Source organism: Aulonocara sp. 'chitande type north' Nkhata Bay, linkage group LG6, assembly GCF_057382095.1.
Source record: "Aulonocara sp. 'chitande type north' Nkhata Bay isolate Kocher_YH1m ecotype deep benthic linkage group LG6, A_spYH_male_GT1.1, whole genome shotgun sequence".
NCBI lineage: Eukaryota > Metazoa > Chordata > Actinopteri > Cichliformes > Cichlidae > Aulonocara > Aulonocara sp. 'chitande type north' Nkhata Bay.
In genome coordinates this window covers 4479049-4502299 of record NC_141349.1, presented here as the reverse complement: position 1 = coordinate 4502299, position 23251 = coordinate 4479049, and the positions used below count along the sequence as shown (strand labels likewise).

Below are 23251 nucleotides of genomic sequence, written 5' to 3'. Positions count from 1 at the left end.
ATACTAGAAGCGTCCGTCCTTCCTGTGTGTTGCGGGTAGTGACTCCTCCCTAATTTCAAGAGCGTGCTCAAGAGGCTGGATAGAGGCTTCGGGCTCAACAGACTATCCGGCAGTTCAGTTAGTACTTAAAATGTTTCAGAGCCGGGAATATGAGAGAAATTTGCATTTGGGAAATGTGGATGGAAACAAAAGTGTATGCAAATCAAAAATCAAACAAGTTTAGGCCGTGCTTACCCTCGACAAAAGATTTGATTCACCACTGGTTGTTGGTTGCTGTACTGAGCCCAAGTCTGGCAAAACAGACATTATATATATATATATATATATATATATATATATATATATATAATTTTATATTTAGATGTTTTGGCCATCTCTATCTTTGGTTTAGGGATCCTCGAGACATTTTAGAAAGAATCTTCCAAAATACTATATACAGTATGAATTGCTTTAAAGCTACTTTATACTGTTATAATGTCATGTCAGTCAAAAAACCAGACTATTTCACCTGTTCACATTTATTATCAGGATAATAACCACCTGGTAAAAATCATTCTCCAGGCCACTTCATGTTTTTTCTTTGTTTGTTTTAAACATACTAAGTTGGACTTTTAGTAGTCTTACTAGCCTTTCTCCAAACTATGGATTGTCTAGAGATGGTTGCTGTGAAAATGTGAATGCTAGCTTTTTGGTGTTACTGCAGTTAAAAACACAATAATTACATCTGAAGATTAAGGACTGATGCAAGATGAAGAATCAAGTTAAGACTTCTTTTATGCTGTCTCAGATCCATCCTACAGAACTACATGAGGTGCAGCAGCAACAGTAGTATAATGTCAAGAACACTGTTTAGGACTAAATGAAAGGTCAAAAGACATCAGAGAAGTATAATGATTTAATGTTACATGTATTAACCATCTTTGAAGATGTAAGGTCTCCAGGTTTACATTTAAATATGTATAAAACTATATTAAGTACTGTACCAAAGGTTGAATTGCAGCATGACGTTGTTATTTTAAACACACCAAATGAAACGAACAGTCTTTTCTCCTTATCCCTGCATTAAGATTTGTATTACAGTTTTGATGTGCCACTGGAAATCAAGCACTGACATTCTGAAGGTTTTTTTCCTCTTAAGAGTTAATGAAACACCAAGAATGTACGGGGCTGAAGTTTATTACCACTGCCTTAAAGTAACCTAAACTTCTTTTATTTGCTTGAGGAAAAAAAAAATTGTGCAGTGCTTATCTGTGTAACAGACTTCCCCCTTTACCTTTGGACTGTTCTGTGCTTATCTAACATCATATGATAAGAGTCTGATTACTATCCGTGTTTTTGTGTGTGTGTGTGTGTGTGTGTGTGTGTGTGTGTGTGTGTGTGTGTGTGTGTGTGTGTGTGTGTGTGTGTGTGTGTATATATATATATATATATATATATATATATATTAGTCTTTGTTCTTCAAGCTTGGGTCCTCTACCAGAGGCCTGGGAGCTCAGGGGTCACTGCACCTAGTGCTCCGATTACCACTGGGACCACTGTTATCTTCACCTTCCATATCTTCTCTGAGACCCTGGTACTTCTCCAGCTTCTCATGTTCCTTCTTCCTGATGTTGCTGTCGTTCGGTATCGCTACATCCATCACTACGGCCGTCTTCCTTTGCTTGTCTACCACTACTATGTCCAGTTGGTTACCCACCACCATTTATGTCCGTCTGTACCTGGAAGTCCCACAGATGTTCCTGTACACTATGCCGCCCACTAGATTATGGTGTTCCATGTATACCCTGCCTGCTAGCATCTTGCACCCTGCTGTTATGTGCTGGATTGTCTCACGTGCATCTTTACACAGCCTGCACCTGGGGTCTTGCCTGGTGTGATAGACCCCAGCCTCTATTGATCTTGTGCTCAGAGCTTGTTCTTGTGCTGCCATGATTAGTGCCTCTGTGCCGTCTTTCAGTCCAGCTTTGTCCGGTCACTGGTAGGATACACCCCATGTAATTTATTTTACATGAATTAAAAATCTACTTTAGTCATTTTAACTGAAGATGTCACGATTAGCATTAGTTATGATTTTTTAGCTAATTACTGTTTGGGAAATATGTTCCTTGCTACCAGATACAGTTAGCATGTTCATACAAACAACTGAATGTAATAATACCCTAATTTGATACCTGAATCTGGCTAATGAAATTTGCACATTTCTGATTTAGTTTTGTCAGGCTGTAGACAGTTGAAAGAGTTTCCAATTATTACTTCACATGTAGTTTAAACACAGTTTTATCCAACACTATGGCCATGAAGGTGATGCTGAAGGAGATAGAGATTAAAAAAAATATTAATAGTAAAAACAAACAAAAAAAACAACTTAATCTTTCTGTCCCTTTTAATAATAATAAAAAAACAATTACACGTGGGATACTTCTTATTTAGTTTTACAATATCTACAATTATATTGTAATACATTGCTTTTGTTCACTTTAGTTTCATCGCATTTCTTATTTCTCATAATCCCAGAATCCCAAAGCTTTGCAAACTATATTGCAAAAAGAGGAATAGTTCTTCTTTAATGACCACTTATTCTCAGAGGACGACCACAAGTATTATCTACTAGAATTGATAGTGGTGTGTATATCTGTACACGTACACACCACTTTCATTTCTGATAAATCTGTGAGCAAGTGGAAAAACTTTGCCTCAACACAGCACTCTTAGTCACAGTTATCTTTCTGTCTCTGCTGTTTGAGATAAACTTTCAGGAAGTACTTTCAGGTACTGTGAACAATTCTGTCGATGCTCTCCTGGATGTCAGCCATCTTCTTCAACACTTGATTGACTTTGGTTTCATCAAACTCCAGACACACAAACTCTGAGTCCTGAGAAAGACAAAAGAACAGAGGTGTTAGAGGCCAGTGAACGGATTGAACATAATGGGTCAGCAACTAAAGATATTTCCAAAAAGAATTTAAATATTATTTTCCAAAACAATGATTCAGTCTACTTCTTAATCAATAAATAATTACTGAAGGAAGCAATATAATATTCCCTGCGCATCATTCAGTGATTGCGGATAAAAATAGAAAAACTTTGGTTTAATTCCTAGTGTGAAGCTGAAGAAAAACAGGGGATTCTGCAGTGATGATGGGCATCCTATCATTAGGCCTTTTCTGGGATTCAAGACTTGAAAGACACCTTAGCAATTCATTTCACCAGTTACCAGTCTCCTCCACCTTCTTCCTCAGCCTTTGAGCCTTTATTAGCTACATTTAAATTGACTTGAATGGGGCAATAATACTGCTGAACAGTAGTTCAGTGGCATTGTGCACATTGAGAGTATGTGCTGCTCTGGTCTGCCGATCTGCTTTCTCTGAGCTAAGGAACCTGCAGAAAAAAATACACCAAAAAGAATAGACTCCTCAGTGTCAGCAGCTGCTCAGCGGTACAGCACATTAAGTCATCTTAAACTATGTTTCATTCTGTATCCAAAATATATGAAAAACAGTCATGCAGGCTTTGGCATTTACACCATGGTTGACTGAGCCACTTCCTGTCAGGTCATTATGCATTCTAAATCAGACAGCAAGTCATAGGAAATGACACCAGCATCAACTCTACACATTAATATCAGCTTTGTATGGTGCTAAAGCAATTATTTAACTGCAGTCTGTACATCCATGAGGACATATAGCATACCTAGTTTGGTTCCAAATGTGACAAGAACTAGAACTACAAGGGTACTTCATGATAAAACAGTAATAGTTCTTGCAGGTAGAAGAATCATAGCTGCACGTAAAAATGCAGCTGCATGTATATACTGCATTATATACATGCAGTATATAATGTATATGTTGCAGAAACTCAGAGGACCAGAAATCCTGGTAGTCTGGACATTGCTGATTACACACACACACACACACACACACACACACACACACACACACACACACACACACACACACACACACACACACACAGAGCTATGGTCATGTGGGCTCATAGCAACGTAAATGTGATTTCCTATGACTTTTACTGACAAATGGATTTCTTCACAAAGCAACAACAGCTTAAATCAATCAGAGGCAAAAAAATCAAGGCCATAGACATGATCCAACTTTTAAATTCTTTACAGTCTCTTTATGTAGAGGTAGAAGTGCCTGTGGCAGTATAGATTTGGGGATTTTTTTTCTATTATTACAATATTGAATTGTTTAAAAAGCAAATATCCAACAGTGATCCAAAATTTAAAGAAGGCAATGCTCCTTCTCCTAAATCTGAATATACATTTGAATACACTACAAAGGTAAGCTAATATTACCACTTTTACAGAACTTTTTTTCAGCTCTAAAACTGTTCAGGGCACAGAGTAAATTTAAACCTCTCATGGGACTGAGGCTCACTAAAGTACGGCCACACTGAAACCTGCTCTTTCAGCTGTAGTTAATTAGACAGAATGACACCACCATGAGGTTAGTTCCATAATGGCCTCTCCGTTTCACCCCAAAGGTTACAGAACCAGTTATGGAATGGATATCAGTCAAATCATAAATGGGTACTTAGAGTTGATGTTGCATAACAGTAAATGACAAAGCTATTGCTGTCAAACTCTACTGGACAGAGTATAGTTACGTCCCACCCATATCGAAAGGCCAAAACAATTCATGACTCTCCCCTGGCTTTATGATGTGTAAATGCGCTTACATGTCCATTTGAACTGCTAGCAATAAACTCATAAATGTGTGGAGTGCTGCAGTAAAGAAGCGGTGCGGTGGTTAGTACCATACCCCACAACAAGAAGTTCCTGGGTTTGAATCCAGTCTAGAGTCTTTCTGTGTGGCGTCTGAGACTCAGTATACCTATATTTATATCTCTAATGATTTCAGGCTACTAAAGGCATCTTAATAGTGTTTCAGTCCTTTGTAACATATTATAGCCCTCACTTTTCCCCTTGAGCTAATGTAATTTTCAAAATATGATCATTTGTGCTCCAGCTCTGCTTTGAGAAAATACTGTCAAACATCCACAAACTCAAATCCTGAAGCATAATTAATCGGCATATATAAAATTTTTGGTCTTTCTAATGTGATTGTATGTCTTGATGCATGAAACCAGCCCACTAGGGATACATCTTTCACCATCTTACAATGCTGTGATTGCAGCCAATCTCCAACTCTCTGTAAATGGTACTCATGGCCATTGATCAGTGGGCTTTGATCAGTGGTCATGAGAATTTGCACAATTACGATGAAGGAACTGTCCTTCCGGGCTGGTTTCAGTCATTATGCAAATGTACTGTTTATAAGGTTGGGGAAACCTGCAGTCAGCTGAGACTGAAGAAGTCACTTGGATGAGTGACGAAACGTTTCTCCCACTGAAAACGCTACGTCCAGATGAACAGAATAAACTTTTGGAGATAATGGGATTGTACTATTAGAAAAGTCATTTAGGATACTTTATAGTTTTAATTGTGGTGGCACATTTATTTTTAACAAAAATGAAAACAGGCGAACGTAAATTAGCACCTCACTACATCCTTGGAAGCTAAGAATGATAGTTTGCGTCAAAGAAAAAAAAAGAAACTGGAACTATAGCTTACTTGTCCTGTTCTGCCGAGCTCGAGCTCCACCAGGGCGACTGGGCCGCTGTGAGCTGTTCCCCGTCTGCTGGCTGCAGCCTGGAGATCCACTCTCCAGGAAAGGCCCCTGAGGCTGGGCTCCCAGCGGCTATGAGCCACCAAACTTTCCTTAACTCGAACTCGTTGGCTCTTCCAGAAACGAGAGAGTGCAGCGGCCTGTTCAGCGCTCAAGCCACCACCACCTTGTTTCTTGGTCTTAGCTGTGAGGAAGGCCTCCAGCTGGGCATGGTCCATGTCTGCTGTGGCGATGGACTGAGAGATGCAGAAAAGAGGACGATGAAATTCAACAAACCTGGAGCTCTAATGTCTTGTAATCATATCGCTACAGCAGTGTCGTGTGGTGACTTTTATGAAAAGGCAAGCAGTTTACTTTAATACTTATATAATACTACTAATATTGATAAATACTTTGCTTCATTTTAAGACTTTTTAAGGACCGGTTTATTTTTTATTATGACTTGATATAAAATTAGAACTTAAAGAGTGTGTACTTTCTTTTTACCTTTACTGTTTCCAAAACAAGAAGTATTTTCCCCATGACATTTATTTGGAAGCCTCATGTAACCAAAGTGGGTGCATTTTAACTGGACAGTGTATTCGGTCTTTCTATACATTCAGACAGTCTGTACTTTTGACATTTGTATTTTCCCTGTTTGGGCAAATCTGCCCCGAAAAATACCTTTCACAGGCATTTCATTTGTTTCCAAAAAAACCCCAACTCCTCCACAACAACAAAAAAAAAAAATATTTTGGGCATTGTAGGTACTGAGTAGGATATTCATGTTAGTGCTGCCCCCTATTGACAAAAGAGAAGAACCAGTGGAAAAATTACAAACCAGTAAATGGTTTGTCACCCTTACCTTAAACATTACAAAAATAATAATAATACATTTTAAATGTTTTAAATTCTTTCAAATTTAAGACAGTCCAGTCAGGATTTAGCTATTTTATCTGAAAACAATGTGTTAAGCTGTTATTTAATGGAATATTTCTGCCTAGCATGGAGTAAAAACATTAAATGTATTTAAAGACACTAGTCAAACAAAAATCCATTGATAAAAACATAGAAGGAAAAGGAGGAAAAGAAAAAAGAAAGAGTGACATAATAACATTTAAAGTTATAAGTAGTAAGTCTGTTTAAACAGCATTTTTATGAGATTTTTTGAGATATTTTATCACGGCTGTTACAGTGGCTTGCAAACTTGAATTTTTCCACATTTTGTCACATTACAGCCACAAACATGAATCAATTTTATTGGAATTCCACAGGAAAGACCAACACAAAGTGGTGCACACTTGAGAAGTGGAACGAAAATCATACATGATTCCAAACATTGTTTACAAATAAATAACTGCAAAGTGGGGTGTGTGTAATTATTCAGCCCCCTGAGTCAATACTTTGTAGAACCACCTTTTGCTGCAATTACAGCTGCCAGTCTTTTAGGGTCTGTCTCTACCAGCTTTACACATCTACAGACTGTTCTCTAGGTTCTGTCTGTCAGTATAACAAGAAGTCGGCCATCTTGGATACAACTTTTGTTTTTTCAATAGGAAGAGGGCCATGTGACACATCAAACTTATTGGTAATGTCACAAGAAAAACAATGGTGTGCTTGGTTTCAACGTAACTTTATTCTTTGAGTTATTTACAAGTTTCTCTTTGTTCACAGCCATTGACATGTCGAAGAGGTTAACACGTGAGGAGCAGATCGAAATTGTGTTGATATCTGGTGAACGCAGTAACCGGGTCATTGCAGCAGATTTCAATGCAAGACACCCTACGAGACCACCCATCTCCCATGCTACAGTTAGCAAACTGCTTGCTAACTTTCGTGAAACTGGTTCAGTGTTGGATTTGCCAAAATGTGGATGCAAGAAAAATGTCACTAATGAAGTAACATCAGTGGCTGTCCCAGCTTCATTCAGCAAGAGCCCACAGCGTAGCACTCGCCGCACGTCACTGGAGAATGACATTAGTTGAACATCCCTTCGGCGGATATTAGCTACTCACAAATGGCACCCTTACAAACTCCAGTTACTGCAGCATCTCTATGAGGATGACCCAGATCGGCACACAGAATTTGCAGAATGGGCAAAACACAAATTGGAACAGGACCCTCAGTTCACGCAGAAGATTTTGTTCAGTGATGAGACAAACTTTTATGTGAATGGTGAAGTTAACAAACAAAACACCGCTATTGGTCTGACCCACTGACCCACATTGGATGGATCCCTCCAAGACTGTTGGACCAACAAAAGTGATGGTTTCAAGTTACGTTGAAACCAAGCACACCATTGTTTACTTGTTTAAATAAAGGTTCTTTGGAGCGTCTGCAGATCGTTCAGAATGCTGCAGCAAGACTTTTGACGAAAGCTTCTAAATTTTCACATATAACACCGTTGCTCATGCAGTTACATTGGCTTCCTGTTGAATTTAGAGTCCAGTTTAAGATTTTGGTTTTAACTTTCAAGGCTCTTCAACAACAAGCACCACCATATATCATTGAACTTTTACAGCCCTATGCCCCTAGTAGGTCTCTGAGGTCGAGTAGTCAGGGCCTACTTGTCATTCAGTATACGAGACTGAAAACTAGGGGTGATAGAGCTTTTGCTACTGTGGCCGCCAGACTGTGGAATTCCCTTCCTCAGGACTTACGATCCGCTGATTCATTGATTACTTTTAAAAAACAGCTAAAAACACATCTTTTTAAAACTGCCTTTTGCTAACTTTGTTTGTATTTTGTCTTTTTAATCTGTTATATCTTGTAAAGCACTTTGTGATCTCTATCTAGAAATGTGCTATATAAATAAAATTTTACTTACTTACTTACATTACCAATAGGTTTGATGTGTCACATGACCCTCTTCCTATTGAAAAAACAAAAGTTGTATCCAAGATGGCCGACTTCTAAATGTCCACCATGGTCACTACCCATCTTGAGGAGTTTGCCCCCTCACATATACTAATGTGTCACATTAGTATATATTGCGCTTTTACTAGTCCCTAAGGACCCCAAAGCGCTTTACATATCCAAATTGGAAATTATTCTTTTATGATTATTCTTTTTCACCCATTCACGCACACATTCACACACTAAGGAGCTGACATCCCCTACCCCCAACATAGGTTAGCCTTATGTTGCCTTGTACATAAAAGAATAATTTCCAATTTCTTCCTGGCAATGAGGCAAGCAACCCATTTGACTCAATCATTGCTTCACTTGTACTGGAAGCAACCCAAGGCCAAAGTACTGAAATAGCAGAAACTACAGAAAGCTGACTTTAAATGCTGGGAGTCCAAACATGGCGACACTCATCCATAAAAAGAAAGACAGTTCATTTGACAGATGTGTTCATGAAGACTTCTTCGTTCGGCCGCTCTTTTAAGAGAGAAACATTCGGACAATGTTCTGAGTTGCGTTTTAACAGATATTCTCACGGTGCCTCTCATTAATGTGTGTTTGTTTGCGTGTTGTGCATTTCTGCATGGGCACAAGCATGCACTATCACGCAGACGCAACCCTTTCTCCTAAACTGAAGTGAATATTAGTGAAAAGAGCAGAATTGCTTGGTCTCGACTGCCACTTCAGCATCAGGATCATCAGTAGTGCAGGGTGCCGTGTAGCATTACCTTTAAAAGGCCTTTCATTTTGTCGTGCAAAGCTGTGAACTCGTCTGGCGACATCTCGGGGTAGAGCTCGCTTTTCAGCAGCTCCTCTGTGATCTCGCTGTTGTTGTAATATACTTTCTGTGCGATTCCATTTAACAAGCTGCTCAGAGACTTCATCGCGTCTACTTCCGCCATGTTTGCTCTTGTGGTCACATGAATTGCAGTACAACACGGCATTGTGGGACTTGTAGTTGCAGATTCCGACGGCAGCGCTTGACATGTATCGTTTCATCCAAGCCTCCTAAAGCGAACATCAGAAACTTTGCTAGACAAATTGTGAAAAATCATTTGCAGTTACAAGGCCAATTTACCAGATAAAATGAAGCAATTGATTTATGTTAAAACGAGCAACATGCTGAGTTTTATCAGATGTTTTGACAGTGCGCATTAGTGTGGATTTGAAAAGATTTCTACATTTGTGTGTGCATAAGCACAAATAGGAGTATTATGCACATATGAACATAGTCGTGCACATATGAGCCCATGTTCACTGAGAAGGGAAAAAGGTGAAACAGGCATGCTTATGTAATATATACCAAACTAAAGTTAAACTAGTAACTACAGACAATATGTCTAAAAGAAAGGAACAAAGACTGGAGAAGAATTTCAGAAAGCAACAAGGAGCTAGAAAGGGTGTCAGCAAAAGAAGGGACAAATCTACAGTTAGTTAGAAAAGAAGATAAGAGCTCTTTACAGAGAGACTGTCAAGAGAGACCAAAAGAGAAGAAAAAAAGAGAAAATATAGACATTTTTTAAATGGCCTGAAATATCCCATGTTTTTTAAAATGTGTTATTTATTTAAATCTTTAATGCATTTTAAAAGCAATGCTGCAGAATTATTAAATCAAGAGCATTTAGACATTGATTCAATTCATTTGAATCACATTGCAGTCTGACTATCCATTTTTACTGATTAGCTGGCCTATTTCACCTGAACAATGTCCATCTAAAAAAAGAAATAAAAAGTGAAACAGTAATGTCAGTACAAACTGTAGTGACTGAGGAGTAATATTTTGATAAAATAGCTTTAACAGAAAACATGTATAAAATGGCTAAATGTTATATGCAATGCACTATCCTGTTCATTGAACACATAACTTTAAATGTCATGAGTAATAGTTCAGAGAATTTGGTTTCAGGATATACAGAAAGTGCAGTCCTTTATTTATCAAAGCAAGTCTAATAGTACCATAACACAGGAGTTTCCAAATGATTGACACAGAGACCAGAATGCATGCCAAGCCAAGCTTTAATCAGGAAGAGCAGAACATTAAAGTTTTGATAATGTTTAATCTTTGACTAAATGAAATAGTAGTCAAATCTCTTTAAAGTCCCTGTTTTGTGACTCCAATTCATGATTCAAGACAAAAGTTTCAAGTTGATTGCTCCTACCACAGATCTGTAAGAATGTTTCACAAAAGCTCATTAAATCAGTAAAAGGTTGTAAAATTCTTAAAGTGGACATATTCTTTAAATTTCTAGTGTCATGTTTCTTTTTATTATTTTCAAATGTATTTTATTCTTTTTTTAAACCAACATTTTCTGGCAGCTCCTTGAAGGTTTAAACAGCAGGTCACATGGGACATGATCATATTAACTCACTGACAAGTTCGAAAGCAAGTTATTTTGTTTATAAAGGCCAAAAAATGAGAGTTATGCTAGCATAAAAAACAACAACTAAATCTATGAAAAGGAAAAATAATGCAGTTTCTCAGAGGATCTTCCTAGCTTCACTGGGTTACTTGTCAGAGTTTAAGGCTATGACAGACCTGTTTTACCTTAACCATGCCATCCCCCATTTCCCTCTACGTTTACCACCTCTTCTACTCTTGTTGCGTCCGTTGCGTTTGCTTCCTCTTCTGCCTTTGCCCTGTTTTCTGCCTTGCTTGCTTCCATTTCTACGTCTACCTCCTCGTCCAAGCTTGCTTCCTTTTCTACCTGGGCCTCTTCGTCTAAGCTTGCTGCCTTTTTGACGTCGGCCTCCTCGTCCAAGCTTGCTTCCTTTTCTACCTGGGCCTCTTCGTCTAAGCTTGCTGCCTTTTTGACGCCGGCCTCCTCGTCCAAGCTTGCTTCCTTTTCTACCTGGGCCTCTTCGTCTAAGCTTGCTGCCTTTTTGACGCCGGCCTCCTCGTCCAAGCTTGCTTCCTTTTCTACCTGGGCCTCTTCGTCCAAGCTTGCTTCCTTTTCTACCTGGGCCTCTTCGTCCAAGCTTGCTGCCTTTTCTACCTGGGCCTCTTCGTCCAAACTTGCTTCGTTTTTTACATCGACCTCCTCCTCTAAGCTTGCTGCCTCCCCTGCGTTTGAAGCTTCCTCTTTGATTTCCTTTGCACTTGCTCATTTGACCCTCTTTTCCCCTACCTGAGCCTGGAGGTATCCCACTGTCTATGTCAGTGCCTATGTCAGTCCCTATACCAGTGCCTATACCCGTGCCTATGTCATTGCCTATGTCATTGCCTATGTCATTGCCTAGACCAGTGTCAAGGCCTGGTTTAGGTGTTTCTACATCTGTACCTTGTTCTTGACTTGACAGGGCTGGGTTTGCAACACATGTGGGTGTAACATCTCCCCCCGAGGAGCATCTTGTGCACTGAAAAGCATCATCTCCAGGTGCATAACAACGATATATGTTGTTAAGCCCAAGTTTGGTAATCTCAAGATTCTTAAATGATTGAGTCAGCTGAGATGTGTCTGAAGCAGGAACATCAGCTACATTAGAAAAAACAAACGCATAACCGCTCCAGTTATTAGTGATATCACTAATGTTCAAAGTGATACCTTCGTCATTTGAAATTGGAGAGTTTTCAGAGTAGATGACGAGAACGTTACCCTCACTACTGTTTATGAATGGTTGTATGTTATGAAGAACATGTGATAGTGCCTGTGACTGTGTCGCTGCCACCACCCTGGTGCCTTTGTACACTTGGTCCTGTGAAATGGCTCCTGTCACGCTGTCTGCTGGGTCATTCTGAAGGACTTCTTGGAGACTGCTTGGATCTTGATTCTGTGGGATGTTCAAAGCCATGCTGAAGGAATCACCTAGTTCATACCTGCCAAAAATATAATATAATAAGTATAAACTGCACACTAAATTTGGACTACCAGTGATGATCTGGGCTTTGTCAGTGAGTTGTAAAAGTATATTTTGCATTGAGTGTCTCGAGGGTACCAGGGAAAAAGAAAAAAAAAAGAGCCGTAAATGCCTCACACAGATGATTAAAATGTATTTTATGGGACACTAATGGGACACTAGACATAACAAGCAATCCTCTGCATCAAATTCTTTTTTTTTCTCTTTTTTTTAAAGTTCCATATTAAAAAACAAGTTCATTTTATGGTACATTTTATTCTAACGAATAACAAAAGACCCTGAGCAACCTCGGAGTCCAATTATTGATCTACTATATATAACCTGAGGCATAGCTGGACTGGCCATCGGGCATACCGGGCAAATGCCCGGTGGGCCGATGGTGATTTTTAGTTTTCTTTACGTTGTCAGCTGCCTCTTCTTCTCTCATTCTCTCCCCCCTCCCTCTCCTGTTGCTACTTCAGTCATGAAACTGATCAATGATCAGCTGATCGGCTTTTCTCTCTTGTTTGTTTATCGCCCAGTTTGCGCCAGAAAGAGGAAACCAGTGGATGTCGTGCTAAACAACAGCAGCACGTTTAAGCTTGATCAGCTGTTGTTAGAATTTATTTAATATTAATTTCTAGTATCAGCTGATGTTTGCTGGAGCCACAGCTGTAAAGCTGCTGGTCATGATGTCGGTTTGGTTATCTGGTGAGATGGAAACATGAAGATGAAACCAGGAGATGTCCTTACTGAATCATCAGAGCTGAACAGTGATGGAGAAACAGGTTTACCTTTTAGGTGACATGAATGAGTTGAAGGGAAGTTATGAACTGTTTCTGAGAGACAAATAACACCAGGATCCTTTTCTATGTAGCTGACAGCTGGTAACTGTGCAGGGGCGGATCTAGCAAAGTGTTGCCAGGGGGCCAGGAAGGGCATTAACAGGGAGAGGGGGGCACAAAGAAATACTTTTCTTTCTTACTCTCATTTAAAATGTCTCGCTTTTAAAAAATAATAATCTGAATCTTAAAACCAAAGTTTTTATCTGATATAAAATGTATAGAAATCATACATATACCAACAAGACAGCGTACTGTTACAACGGCGTTTGTTTTCATTCAAAGGCTTCATGGCTTTACCTATAATACCTGGTGGGCCGGTGTCTAGTCAAAATGCCCGGGATGATTTTTTGTCTCAGTCCAACCCTGGCCTCAGGTCAATCAGGTCTCACACTCACAATCCAAAACTCATAAACAGCTTCTTCCAAAGGATAGTTCGTACTGTTAACAATCCACCCCTGCCCACCCAGATCACCAGTCTGAGTAACCCTCATCACTCAGGCCACTCACACGGACTGTATTCAGACCAAATCTTACTTTGCACTACTTACAAGCACTTTGCAATTATTTTATTCTCCAAAGTTATTTTTGTATATATGTCTCTTGTTTGCTATTTATTCCTGCTGTCTAATAATTAGATGTTATTCCTGCACACTTGACATGGAGCACCCATAATTTTGTTGTACGTGTACATTGTATTCTATATATACTATTACTATAGATTTTCATTAACAATTACTTACTACTATTACTATTAATAATAATAATAGTGATATCATTATTAAACTAAAACATACTATTGCAAATTAATAAATAATAATAATAATAATAATAATCTTTTATTAGGATTTAAAGCTCATTATAATCACTTTAAACAACAGAAAAACTGCAGTGTAAAATAAAGTCACATACTTTATTTCATGTATAGTTGTAATACAAAGGCTGAAGTCATAGAGAGATGTCTTGCCTTCAGGTGACTCAACAGATCGATAATAGCACAAGCAGATTAGAAGAGCAGTGATTAGATATAATATCACACATAAAAACCCCAAAACCCCACTTTTGTCAACTCACTTGTTCTTGACAGCTGCTACAATGTTCGTGAGCCAGTCCTGGTTTACAGCAGCCAAAATGTTTGGAGGAGACAGGAAGAAGGCTGGCACCATCACCAGCCAGCACAGGCCAGCCATCTAATCAGATCAGATTTAACAACACAGTGGTTTTCACAAACAAAACTGTTGTGTCTTAACCAATAAACCATAACAATCATAACAATTAAACCAAGTGAATGTTTTAAGGAAACAACACAAACATTTAACATGATATCGAGCTGCCTCACTTACCTTCACATGTGTTGCCAGCTACTTCTGGTTATAATCCCCTGTTGAAATAACACAAATAAACCTTTTTATGTAGATCAATAGTTAGTTTATAAATTAATTCATCAGTTTACAGAACAATCAGTTTGCAATACTTGACAGTTTTTTATGCAGAAATGCAAAGCATACAAGCTTTCAACTTTTCATTGATGGTGTTTATCACATTTTTATTCCGGTTTTGCACTTTCTTTGAAATTTTGTTTCAGAAAAATATTAATCAAGGAAATTACCAACAGGTGACAAAAACAGACAATGACAAAAAGTAGTTGAACAGCTTGATTTTTACCAGCAAAAATTAAAAAAATCTAAAAGCAAAAAACTTTATTGCTTTACCTTTTTTGGAAAAAGAGACGATGTCAATACCTCCTGGTTAATTTCAAGTGTGTAAAAGGGAGATGCTAAAAACGTAGACACAGTACCGGGGAAGTTTTGGTTTTTTATAGAGAACAAAGTGACCACCCCCTGGTAGGCACACCATAACCATATTTGAACATGTCTGTAGAAAACTATGAAATCAGTATGTGATAATAGATAGAAAAAAAATTGCTTTTTTATTTGTCATCTTCATTTTGGAGGAGAAAAAAATAACAGAAAGAGAGAAATTCAACTAAAGAGGAAGAAAACATTTAGGTTTTTGACCACATCATGACTAAGATGTTTTTGCAGAGATGCAGAGAACAATGCACAGAAAACAGAGATAAAGATAATAGCTAAACTAAAAGCTGGAAAAGAAGCTATGGACATGCGAGGTGTTATTGCAGTTACAGTGCATAATTTTTTGAAGAAATGTTAATTTCGTTTTCTCTGTTTGCTGCTGGAATCATGTTTATATATTTCCACTGTAAGGACTCATCACTAGGATGAGTGATGAAATGTTTCTCCCACTAAAAACATGTTGTCCACATGAACAGAATCAGCTTTTTGGGATTTCACAGATTACTTTAAATTTCTAAAGTAATTTGCAGACATTTTTAAACAATTTAAGTTGAGGAAGAGAAAATGTTTTGCTCTGGGAGTTCAAACAGAAAATAATTCAACAGAAATGATGACAGCATAACAGATATAAATTAAGAAATCCTTCTCTACCTCTTGTGCATACTACAAAATTGCGACCTGTTTGCATCGTTGCTCTCAAAACACTTATTAGACTTCTTGGTCATAATATGCCATAAAAGCAGAATATACTGATTAACACAAGGATAAGACCTACAATAAACAACATCCAATAACCCACAGTGACTAGAATTCTGCTGTATGTAGACTCATTTTCATAACTCTAACAGTCTGTGCATTGCCTCAGTTGTTTCTGAAACCTTGTGTCTCCTCTGTTTTAGTAAAAGCAGCTATTGTTCATGGTTTTTTTTCTGTCAAGTTTTGCTCATGATGGGAGCAACAAAAAGAATTCAGTGCAGAATTATAAGTGAGTCTTATCAAACAGCATGTTTCTGCTTTTCATCACGTGAGGGGAAACAAAATAAATATAGGCTTATAGTGTTGATGCTGAGCTGTAGCACACAAAGAGCATCCTCACTTAGCTCCTCCTGTTCTCCAGATGGCTCAGCCTCTGTGTGGGGTGATGGTGATGGTGTCCTAGGTTGACCTATTTGCTCTGTAAGCAAACTGGTAGGGGTCGAGGGAGGGGGATAGAGAGTTTCTGGTGTGCTGCGACACTTTCCGCTCAAAACACTTCATGACTTCAGACGTGAGGGCTATAGTTCTGTAGATTACTGAAAAGATATGAACAGGAAACAGATGGATGAAGAAATTAGACAAAACTTAAGTAGATATGGAAAATATTGACAGTGTTTTACATGTTTACATGTTATGTTTGCCTACTGGTGGTGGTCAGAGGGCCCGGTGGCGCCAGTGTCCGGCAGCCTCGCCTCTGTCAGTGCGCCCCAGGGCAGCTGTGGCTACAATGTAGCTGCCATTGCCAGTGTGTGAATGTGTGTATGACTGAATGTAGTGTAAAGCGCTTTGGGGTCCTTAGGGACTGAGTAAAGCGCTATACAAATGCAGGCCGTTTACCATTTACAGTGGGGCAAAAATGTATTTAGTCAGCCACCATTTGTGCAAGTTCCCCCACCTAAAATGATGACAGAGGTCAGTAATTTGCACCAGAGGTACACTTCAACTGTGAGAGACAGAATGTGAAAAAAAATAAATAAATAAATAAAAATCCATGAATTCACATGGTAGGATTTGTAAAGAATTTATTCGTAAATCAGGGTGGAAAATAAGTATTTGGTCAATAACAAAAATACAACTCAATACTTTGTAACATAACCTTTGTTGGCAATAACAGAGGTCAAACGTTTACTATAGGTCTTTACCAGGTTTGCACACACAGTAGCTGGTATTTTGGCCCATTCCTCCATGCAGATCTTCTCGAGAGCAGTGATGTTTTGGGGCTGTCGCCGAGCAACACGGACTTTCAACTCCCGCCACAGATTTTCTATGGGGTTGAGGTCTGGAGACTGGCTAGGCCTCTCCAGGACTTTCAAATGCTTCTTACGGAGCCACTCCTTTGTTGCCCGGGCGGTGTGTTTTGGATCATTGTCATGTTGGAAGACCCAGCCTCGTTTCATCTTCAAAGTTCTCACTGATGGAAGGAGGTTTTGGCTCAAAATCTCACGATACATGGCCCCATTCATTCTGTCCTTAACACGGATCAGTCGTCCTGTCCCCTTGGCAGAAAAACAGCCCCATAGCATGATGTTTCCACCCCCATGCTTCACAGTAGGTATGGTGTTCTTGGGATGCAACTCAGTATTCTTCTTCCTCCAAACACGACGAGTTGAGTTTATACCAAAAAGTTCTACTTTGGTTTCATCTGACCACATGACATTCTCCCAATCCTCTGCTGTATCATCCATGTGCTCTCTGGCAAACTTCAGACGGGCCTGGACATGCACTGGCTTCAGCAGCGGAACACGTCTGGCACTGCGGGATTTGATTCCCTGCTGTTGTAGTGTGTTACTGATGGTGACCTTTGTTACTTTGGTCCCAGCTCTCTGCAGGTCATTCACCAGGTCCCCCCGTGTGGTTCTGGGATCTTTGCTCACCGTTCTCATGATCATTTTGACCCCACGGAATGAGATCTTGCGTGGAGCCCCAGATCGAGGGAGATTATCAGTGGTCTTGTATGTCTTCCATTTTCTGATGATTGCTCCCACAGTTGATTTTTTCACACCAAGCTGCTTGCCTATTGTAGATTCACTCTTCCCAGTCTGGTGCAGGTCTACAATACTTTTCCTGGTGTCCTTCGAAAGCTCTTTGGTCTTGGCCATGGCGGCGTTTGGAGTCTGACTGTTTGAGGCTGTGGACAGGTGTCTTTTATACAGATGATGAGTTCAAACAGGTGCCATTCATACAGGTAACGAGTGGGGGACAGAAAAGCTTCTTACAGAAGACGTTACAGGTCTGTGAGAGCCAGAGATTTTCCTTGTTTGAGGTGACCAAATACTTATTTTCCACCCTGATTTACGAATAAATTCTTTACAAATCCTACCATGTGGATTCATGGATTTTTTTTTCACATTCTGTCTCTCACAGTTGAAGTGTACCTCTGGTGCAAATTACTGACCTCTGTCATCATTTTAGGTGGGGGAACTTGCACAATCGGTGGCTGACTAAATACTTTTTCCCCCACTGTATGGGGAAATAAACTATTGCTGCATGACCCAGTATGAGCTCGTTGAGCTGTGGCTTGGTGTCATTTGGAGATGAAGATAAGATAAAGACTTCTGCTTGATGGGTGACTAGTTCCTCTTTTAAATTTTGCCTCTTCATGGCTTCATGAAAAAAAGGCAAACAAAGATGTAGTCTGGGGCACAGGTTATATGCACATGGTTCATGGTACTGAAAGCATCTAGACCAAACTTCACTCCTTACCTCAACATTTTCTGGTGATAAACTTGATGTTGTGAACTGATGTGCTCTGTGAATGAAAAGAAAACTCATGAAGAACAAAGCATTTCAATGGGCTAGGTCATGTGTAGTACTCCAGGTAAGTACAGGGAGTGTGCTCAGCATGAACAACCACTAGAACTACTTTCTGCAGTCTGGCAGAAAATGGATGAATGAGCTGCGTAATAAAGATATGTTGATGAAACATTTCTACCAGTGAGATATGGAGCTGTAACTGTTTGGAAGGATTTCAGAAGCCATTGCATTCTTGTACCAGCACATAGTGTTATGATGTTTTTTTCATATTGTTCTGGCTATGATCTTATTAGGCACAATGCATCTTTACTGTCAGTGTGCTGATGTACCAGCCATGGCAATGTGTGGGAGTTTCCCCCCACGAGGGACAATTGACCACCTAATGATCCTCTACCTAATCACATGAGCCAAGGTGTGAAAACGGGTGTAGGTCACAATCAGCCAAGGTTTCGGGTGAGCTCATTGTGAAACCTGGCCCCATCCTATCATGTGATTTCCTGAGGTCAGATGGCCCAGGATGTGAGTGGGCGTTAAGGCGTCTGGGAAGGGATCTCAAAACTGGATTATAGATGGCAGACAGCTGGTGTCGTAAACCACCACCTCTGTTCATTTGTCACCCTAGTTTATATTTTTTTGTTTTTTTTATTACCCTGTTGTGTGTTACCGTTTCATGATTTATTTCATTTGTCACTCAAATCAAACAATATCTTCCATGTAAATGGGGCACACCATCAATTTAGGAGACACTGCACAAAGTGAAGCCCCTAGCCAACATGACCAACATGCATACTCAAATAGAGAGGAAATTAAGGCCTACAGTGAAGATCTTGGAGTGATTGTAAATTGGTTTGAAGGATTTTGCATGACATAATTATATATTTTCCACTTTTCATGTGTTTTTTTGGAATACTAATAGATGCACAAGATGGGGTGATATTTGGCATGAAATGGCAATTGAATTGGACTGCAAAAATAAGTCAAGCCAACATGGCTTATGGGTGTCAAGCAAACACGCTTGTCCTGATCCCAATCCTGTCAGAGTCTCCTGCATGAGGTGGGAGATGTTGTCCAACAGGGATAAGTAAGTAAGTAAGTAAACTTTATTTATTAAGCGCTTTTCGCAGACAGGCAATCACAAAGCGCTGTACACAAATATTAAAATAAACAATAAAATCAATAGACATTATATACAATGTAAAAGATCAAATGTAAATAATGTAAAAAAAAAAAAAAAAAAAAATGAGATGAGATGAGATGAGCTTAGTCACCATTCTCCTGTCACTCACCACTTCCAGTGGGTCCAGAGGGCATCCTAGAACAGAGCTGGCCCTCCAGATGAGTCTGTTCAGTCTCTTTCTGTCTGCTGCTGAATCGTGGTCAGCTGCAGGAAACTAAACAAGCATGTTGAGCTATCATCACGAGTCTTTAAGCTGCTGCCTTAGCATATAAGCAACATATCTTGATGCTTTGTAATATTATTTTCAAAATATGGAAGCTGTACAGAGTAATGCACCTGTAAATTTGTGAATACCCCATTAAGAATAATTCAGACTGCCTTTTAATCTATAATATAAACAGAAATATATTTGTTGGTGCTGAAAATTCATTAGTGGAAAAACTAACATTTCAGCTTAATTTGATTTGTATTTAGACTCTTTTAATCCAATTGGTCTTTTGAGTTAGCTTTGGTGATTACTTCCTCCAAACCATCAACATGTCATTTAGACCTACAGGACTGTTCAAGCCTTCACGCTGGCAGTAATCAACCACTTTCTCAAAAATTCTTGAAAGAGTAGTTGTAAAACAGTTAACTCATCATCTACAGAAGAATGTTTGATTTGAAGACTTTCAGTAAGGCTTCAGAACTCATCAGAGTAAAGAAATGGTGTCAGCGAAGGTCACAAGTGATCTTTTTTTAGATCTTCTTACCCACCTTGGATATAATATATAATATAATTTGGAAATTTAACATGAATTCTTTGACTTGAGTATCGTTATCATTGCCACACTTTACTGTGTTGTCACAGCATAACTATTGTAGGCTGACTAATCATGTTACAGTTTTTTCTGATTGCTTAAGCACATTTTTTGTAACTATTGGCTAATTTTGCAAAACTCTTCACACAAATAAGAAAACCTGTCACCCAATAATCAAAACATTGTAGTTCTCTTGCAAAAGCAAACACAGCTAGATTAACTCTTCACACCTTCGTAAAAATGGTGTTTCCGTATCAAACAGTACACACAAGCCATCATCTACTAAGCACACAATGCGCCAACTGCACACTGATGGTATGAATACAAAACACATCTGGCTTTTGCTTCCTCTGTGCACAAGGTAGGCTATGTCAGTTTGAGCTCATACTTCTGTCATAGATCCATAAGCATGGAGGGATCCAAACTTCAAGTACTGGTGTTTATTCAAACACATCAAAACAAACACAAGTGTTTATTTCCAAGTATAGGATTATTTGCAATCGCCATAATGACTATATGGGTTACTTGGTCTGCAGTGAACATGCTTCCTCTGCCCCAGCATCTGGTCATCTAGCAATTCTGTAAAGTAACAATTTCAGTATTTTTACATCTACGGTATTGGTGTGTTTCTCATTGGCATACGGCAGTGCTACAAATCTCTGTGCGAAGTGACTGTACTAACCGATTCTCATTTCAAGATGTCCTTATGGTACTTGCTACAGTGTAGCGGCTCGAGTTAGGCTGGACGGGTTGGCCAGCTACCCTCAGGGTCATTACATGGTCCACTATTGTAGCTCTGATGTCATCAGCAATTCTATTTCTTACTCTTCCTACCCTTCCTCTCCCCCCTCCTCGTCTTCCTCTTGCTCCTCCTTGTCCTTGTTGTCCTCTTCATCCTACTTCTTCACCTCCACGTCCTCTTCCTCGGCCTCCTCTACTTCTCACTCTTTCTGCTCCCTCCATTGTACTCCGCACACACAGCTTACCTGGATTATAGTGCTTAGGCTGATTGCAAAGTGAACTAATTATCTAAAAGAGTTTTCACATGTGAAAGTGTGCCAGACAGTTGGCAAATTAGTGTTAATGATAGCCATACTTCATCTGCTCTGCACTACCCGACTCACTGGACCCTCTACAGTTTGCATACCGCCACAACAGGTCCACTGATGATGCCATAGCCCTGACACTACACACTGCCCTGTCACACCTGGAGAAGAGAGACACGTATGTGAGGATGCTGTTTGTAGATTACAGCTCAGCATTCAATACCATCGTTCCCTCGAAGCTGGACAGGAAACTGCAGGATCTAGGACTGAGCAGCTCCCTCTGCAGCTGGATCCTTAGCTTCCTGTCTGACAGACGCCAGGTGGTCAGACTGGGCAGCATCACCTCATCCCCCATCACACTGAACACTGGTGCTCCACAGGGGTGTGTACTGAGCCCTCTCCTGTACTCACTCTACACCTACGACTGCACAGCCACTAACAACTCCAACATCATTGTGAAGTTTGCGGACGACACTACAGTGGTGGGTCTTATCACCAACGGTGATGAGACGGCTTACAGGGAGGAGGTCAGCGCCCTGACCCACTGGTGTCAAGACAACCATCTCACCCTCAACGTCGCAAAGACAAAGGAGTTGATAGTGGACTTCCGGAGGTGCAGAGAAGTACACACCCCCATCACCATCAACGGCGCTGCTGTGGAGAGAGTGAGCAGCTTCCGGTTCCTTGGAGTACATCTGGCTGAGGATCTTACGTGGCCAGTACACACAAACAAAACAGTGAAGAAGGCGCAACAGCGCCTCTTCTTTCTCAGGAGACTGAAAAGATTCGGCATGAGCCCCCGCATCCTCAGGACCTTCTATCACTGTGCCATTGAGAGCATCCTCACTGGATGCATCACCACCTGGTATGGCAACAGCACCGCCTACAACTGCAAAGCTCTCCAGCGAGTAGTGCGGTGCTCTGAACGGATAATTGGAGGTGAGCTTCCCTCCCTCCAAGACATCTACAGGAAGCGGTGCCTGAGGAAAGCGGGGAGGATCATCAAGGACTCCAGTCACCCCAGCCATAAACTGTTCAGACTGCTTCCATCAGGAAGGAGGTTCTGCAGCATCCGGTCCCGTACCAGCAGACTGAGAGACAGCTTCTTCCATCAGGCCATCAGACTGCTGAACACGTCATAGACACCTCAGCTTCACTACTGGAACTTCAACATTATGCACTCCATACTGTACAGTAATGCCACTTGTTTTGCACATATTCAACTCTGTATATTTTATTATTATTATTATTATTTTATTTTATTTTTTTACTATTTAATTTGTAAAAATGTGTATACACACACACACACACACACACACACGTAGGAAAATATTTAGTATACACATCCAGAAATGCATACACTATTATATATTGTACATATATTTATTAGTTTCAGGTTGGCCATTCTTGTATTTTGCTCGTTTGTGTTGTTGTGTTTGCACATCTCTGTTGCTTGTGCACAGCAAATCCAGCATGTCCAAATTAACACTGTCGGATTTGATTTCAACACTATTAAAGTGTCTATATGGGTCCACACCAGAGAGTGTTAATTTAACTCTTTTTGGAGAGTTGGTACGTTAACTCTGATTTAGTGTTAAACACCAAATCTGTTCAGGAGTTGATAATTTAACACTTGGTGTTAAGAGTTTATATATTAGCTCTCAAAGAGTATTTTAATTTAACTACGTAAGAGTTAT

The 23251-nt window shown here is 39.8% G+C and overlaps 2 protein-coding genes across 2 annotated transcripts; both read right to left on the bottom strand.

Moving 5' to 3' along the window:
- Positions 1-2365: 2365 nt before the first annotated feature.
- On the bottom strand, positions 2366-9475 carry commd1 (copper metabolism (Murr1) domain containing 1). Its single transcript, XM_086294684.1, has 3 exons — positions 9260-9475; positions 5591-5881; positions 2366-2873 (listed from the first exon to the last, which is right to left on the bottom strand). Exons 1-3 carry the CDS (start codon positions 9473-9475, stop codon positions 2766-2768), a joined length of 615 nt encoding a protein of 204 aa, XP_086150810.1. The 3' UTR covers positions 2366-2765.
- Positions 9476-10529: 1054 nt separating this feature from the next.
- On the bottom strand, positions 10530-14989 carry LOC147327077 (uncharacterized). The gene is made up of 4 exons (XM_086294683.1): positions 14920-14989; positions 14551-14588; positions 14282-14397; positions 10530-12345 (listed from the first exon to the last, which is right to left on the bottom strand). Exons 3-4 carry the CDS (start codon positions 14395-14397, stop codon positions 11073-11075), a joined length of 1389 nt encoding a protein of 462 aa, XP_086150809.1. The 5' UTR covers positions 14551-14588; positions 14920-14989; the 3' UTR covers positions 10530-11072.
- Between the last annotated feature and the right edge of the window lie 8262 nt (positions 14990-23251).

Excerpts from the sequence above, each read along its gene's own strand:
- LOC147327077 (XM_086294683.1), bottom strand. The coding sequence starts at position 14,397 with ATGGCTGGCCTGTGCTGGCTGGTGATGGTGCCAGCCTTCTTCCTGTCT. Across the intron at positions 12,346-14,281 it reads GTAGCAGCTGTCAAGAACAA|GTATGAACTAGGTGATTCCT; the intron begins GTGAGTTGACAA and ends TATTTTTGGCAG.
- commd1 (XM_086294684.1), bottom strand. The coding sequence starts at position 9,475 with ATGCCGTGTTGTACTGCAATTCATGTGACCACAAGAGCAAACATGGCG. Across the intron at positions 5,882-9,259 it reads AAATGAAAGGCCTTTTAAAG|TCCATCGCCACAGCAGACAT; the intron begins GTAATGCTACAC and ends TGCATCTCTCAG. Across the intron at positions 2,874-5,590 it reads AGCTCGGCAGAACAGGACAA|GACTCAGAGTTTGTGTGTCT; the intron begins GTAAGCTATAGT and ends TGTCTTTCTCAG.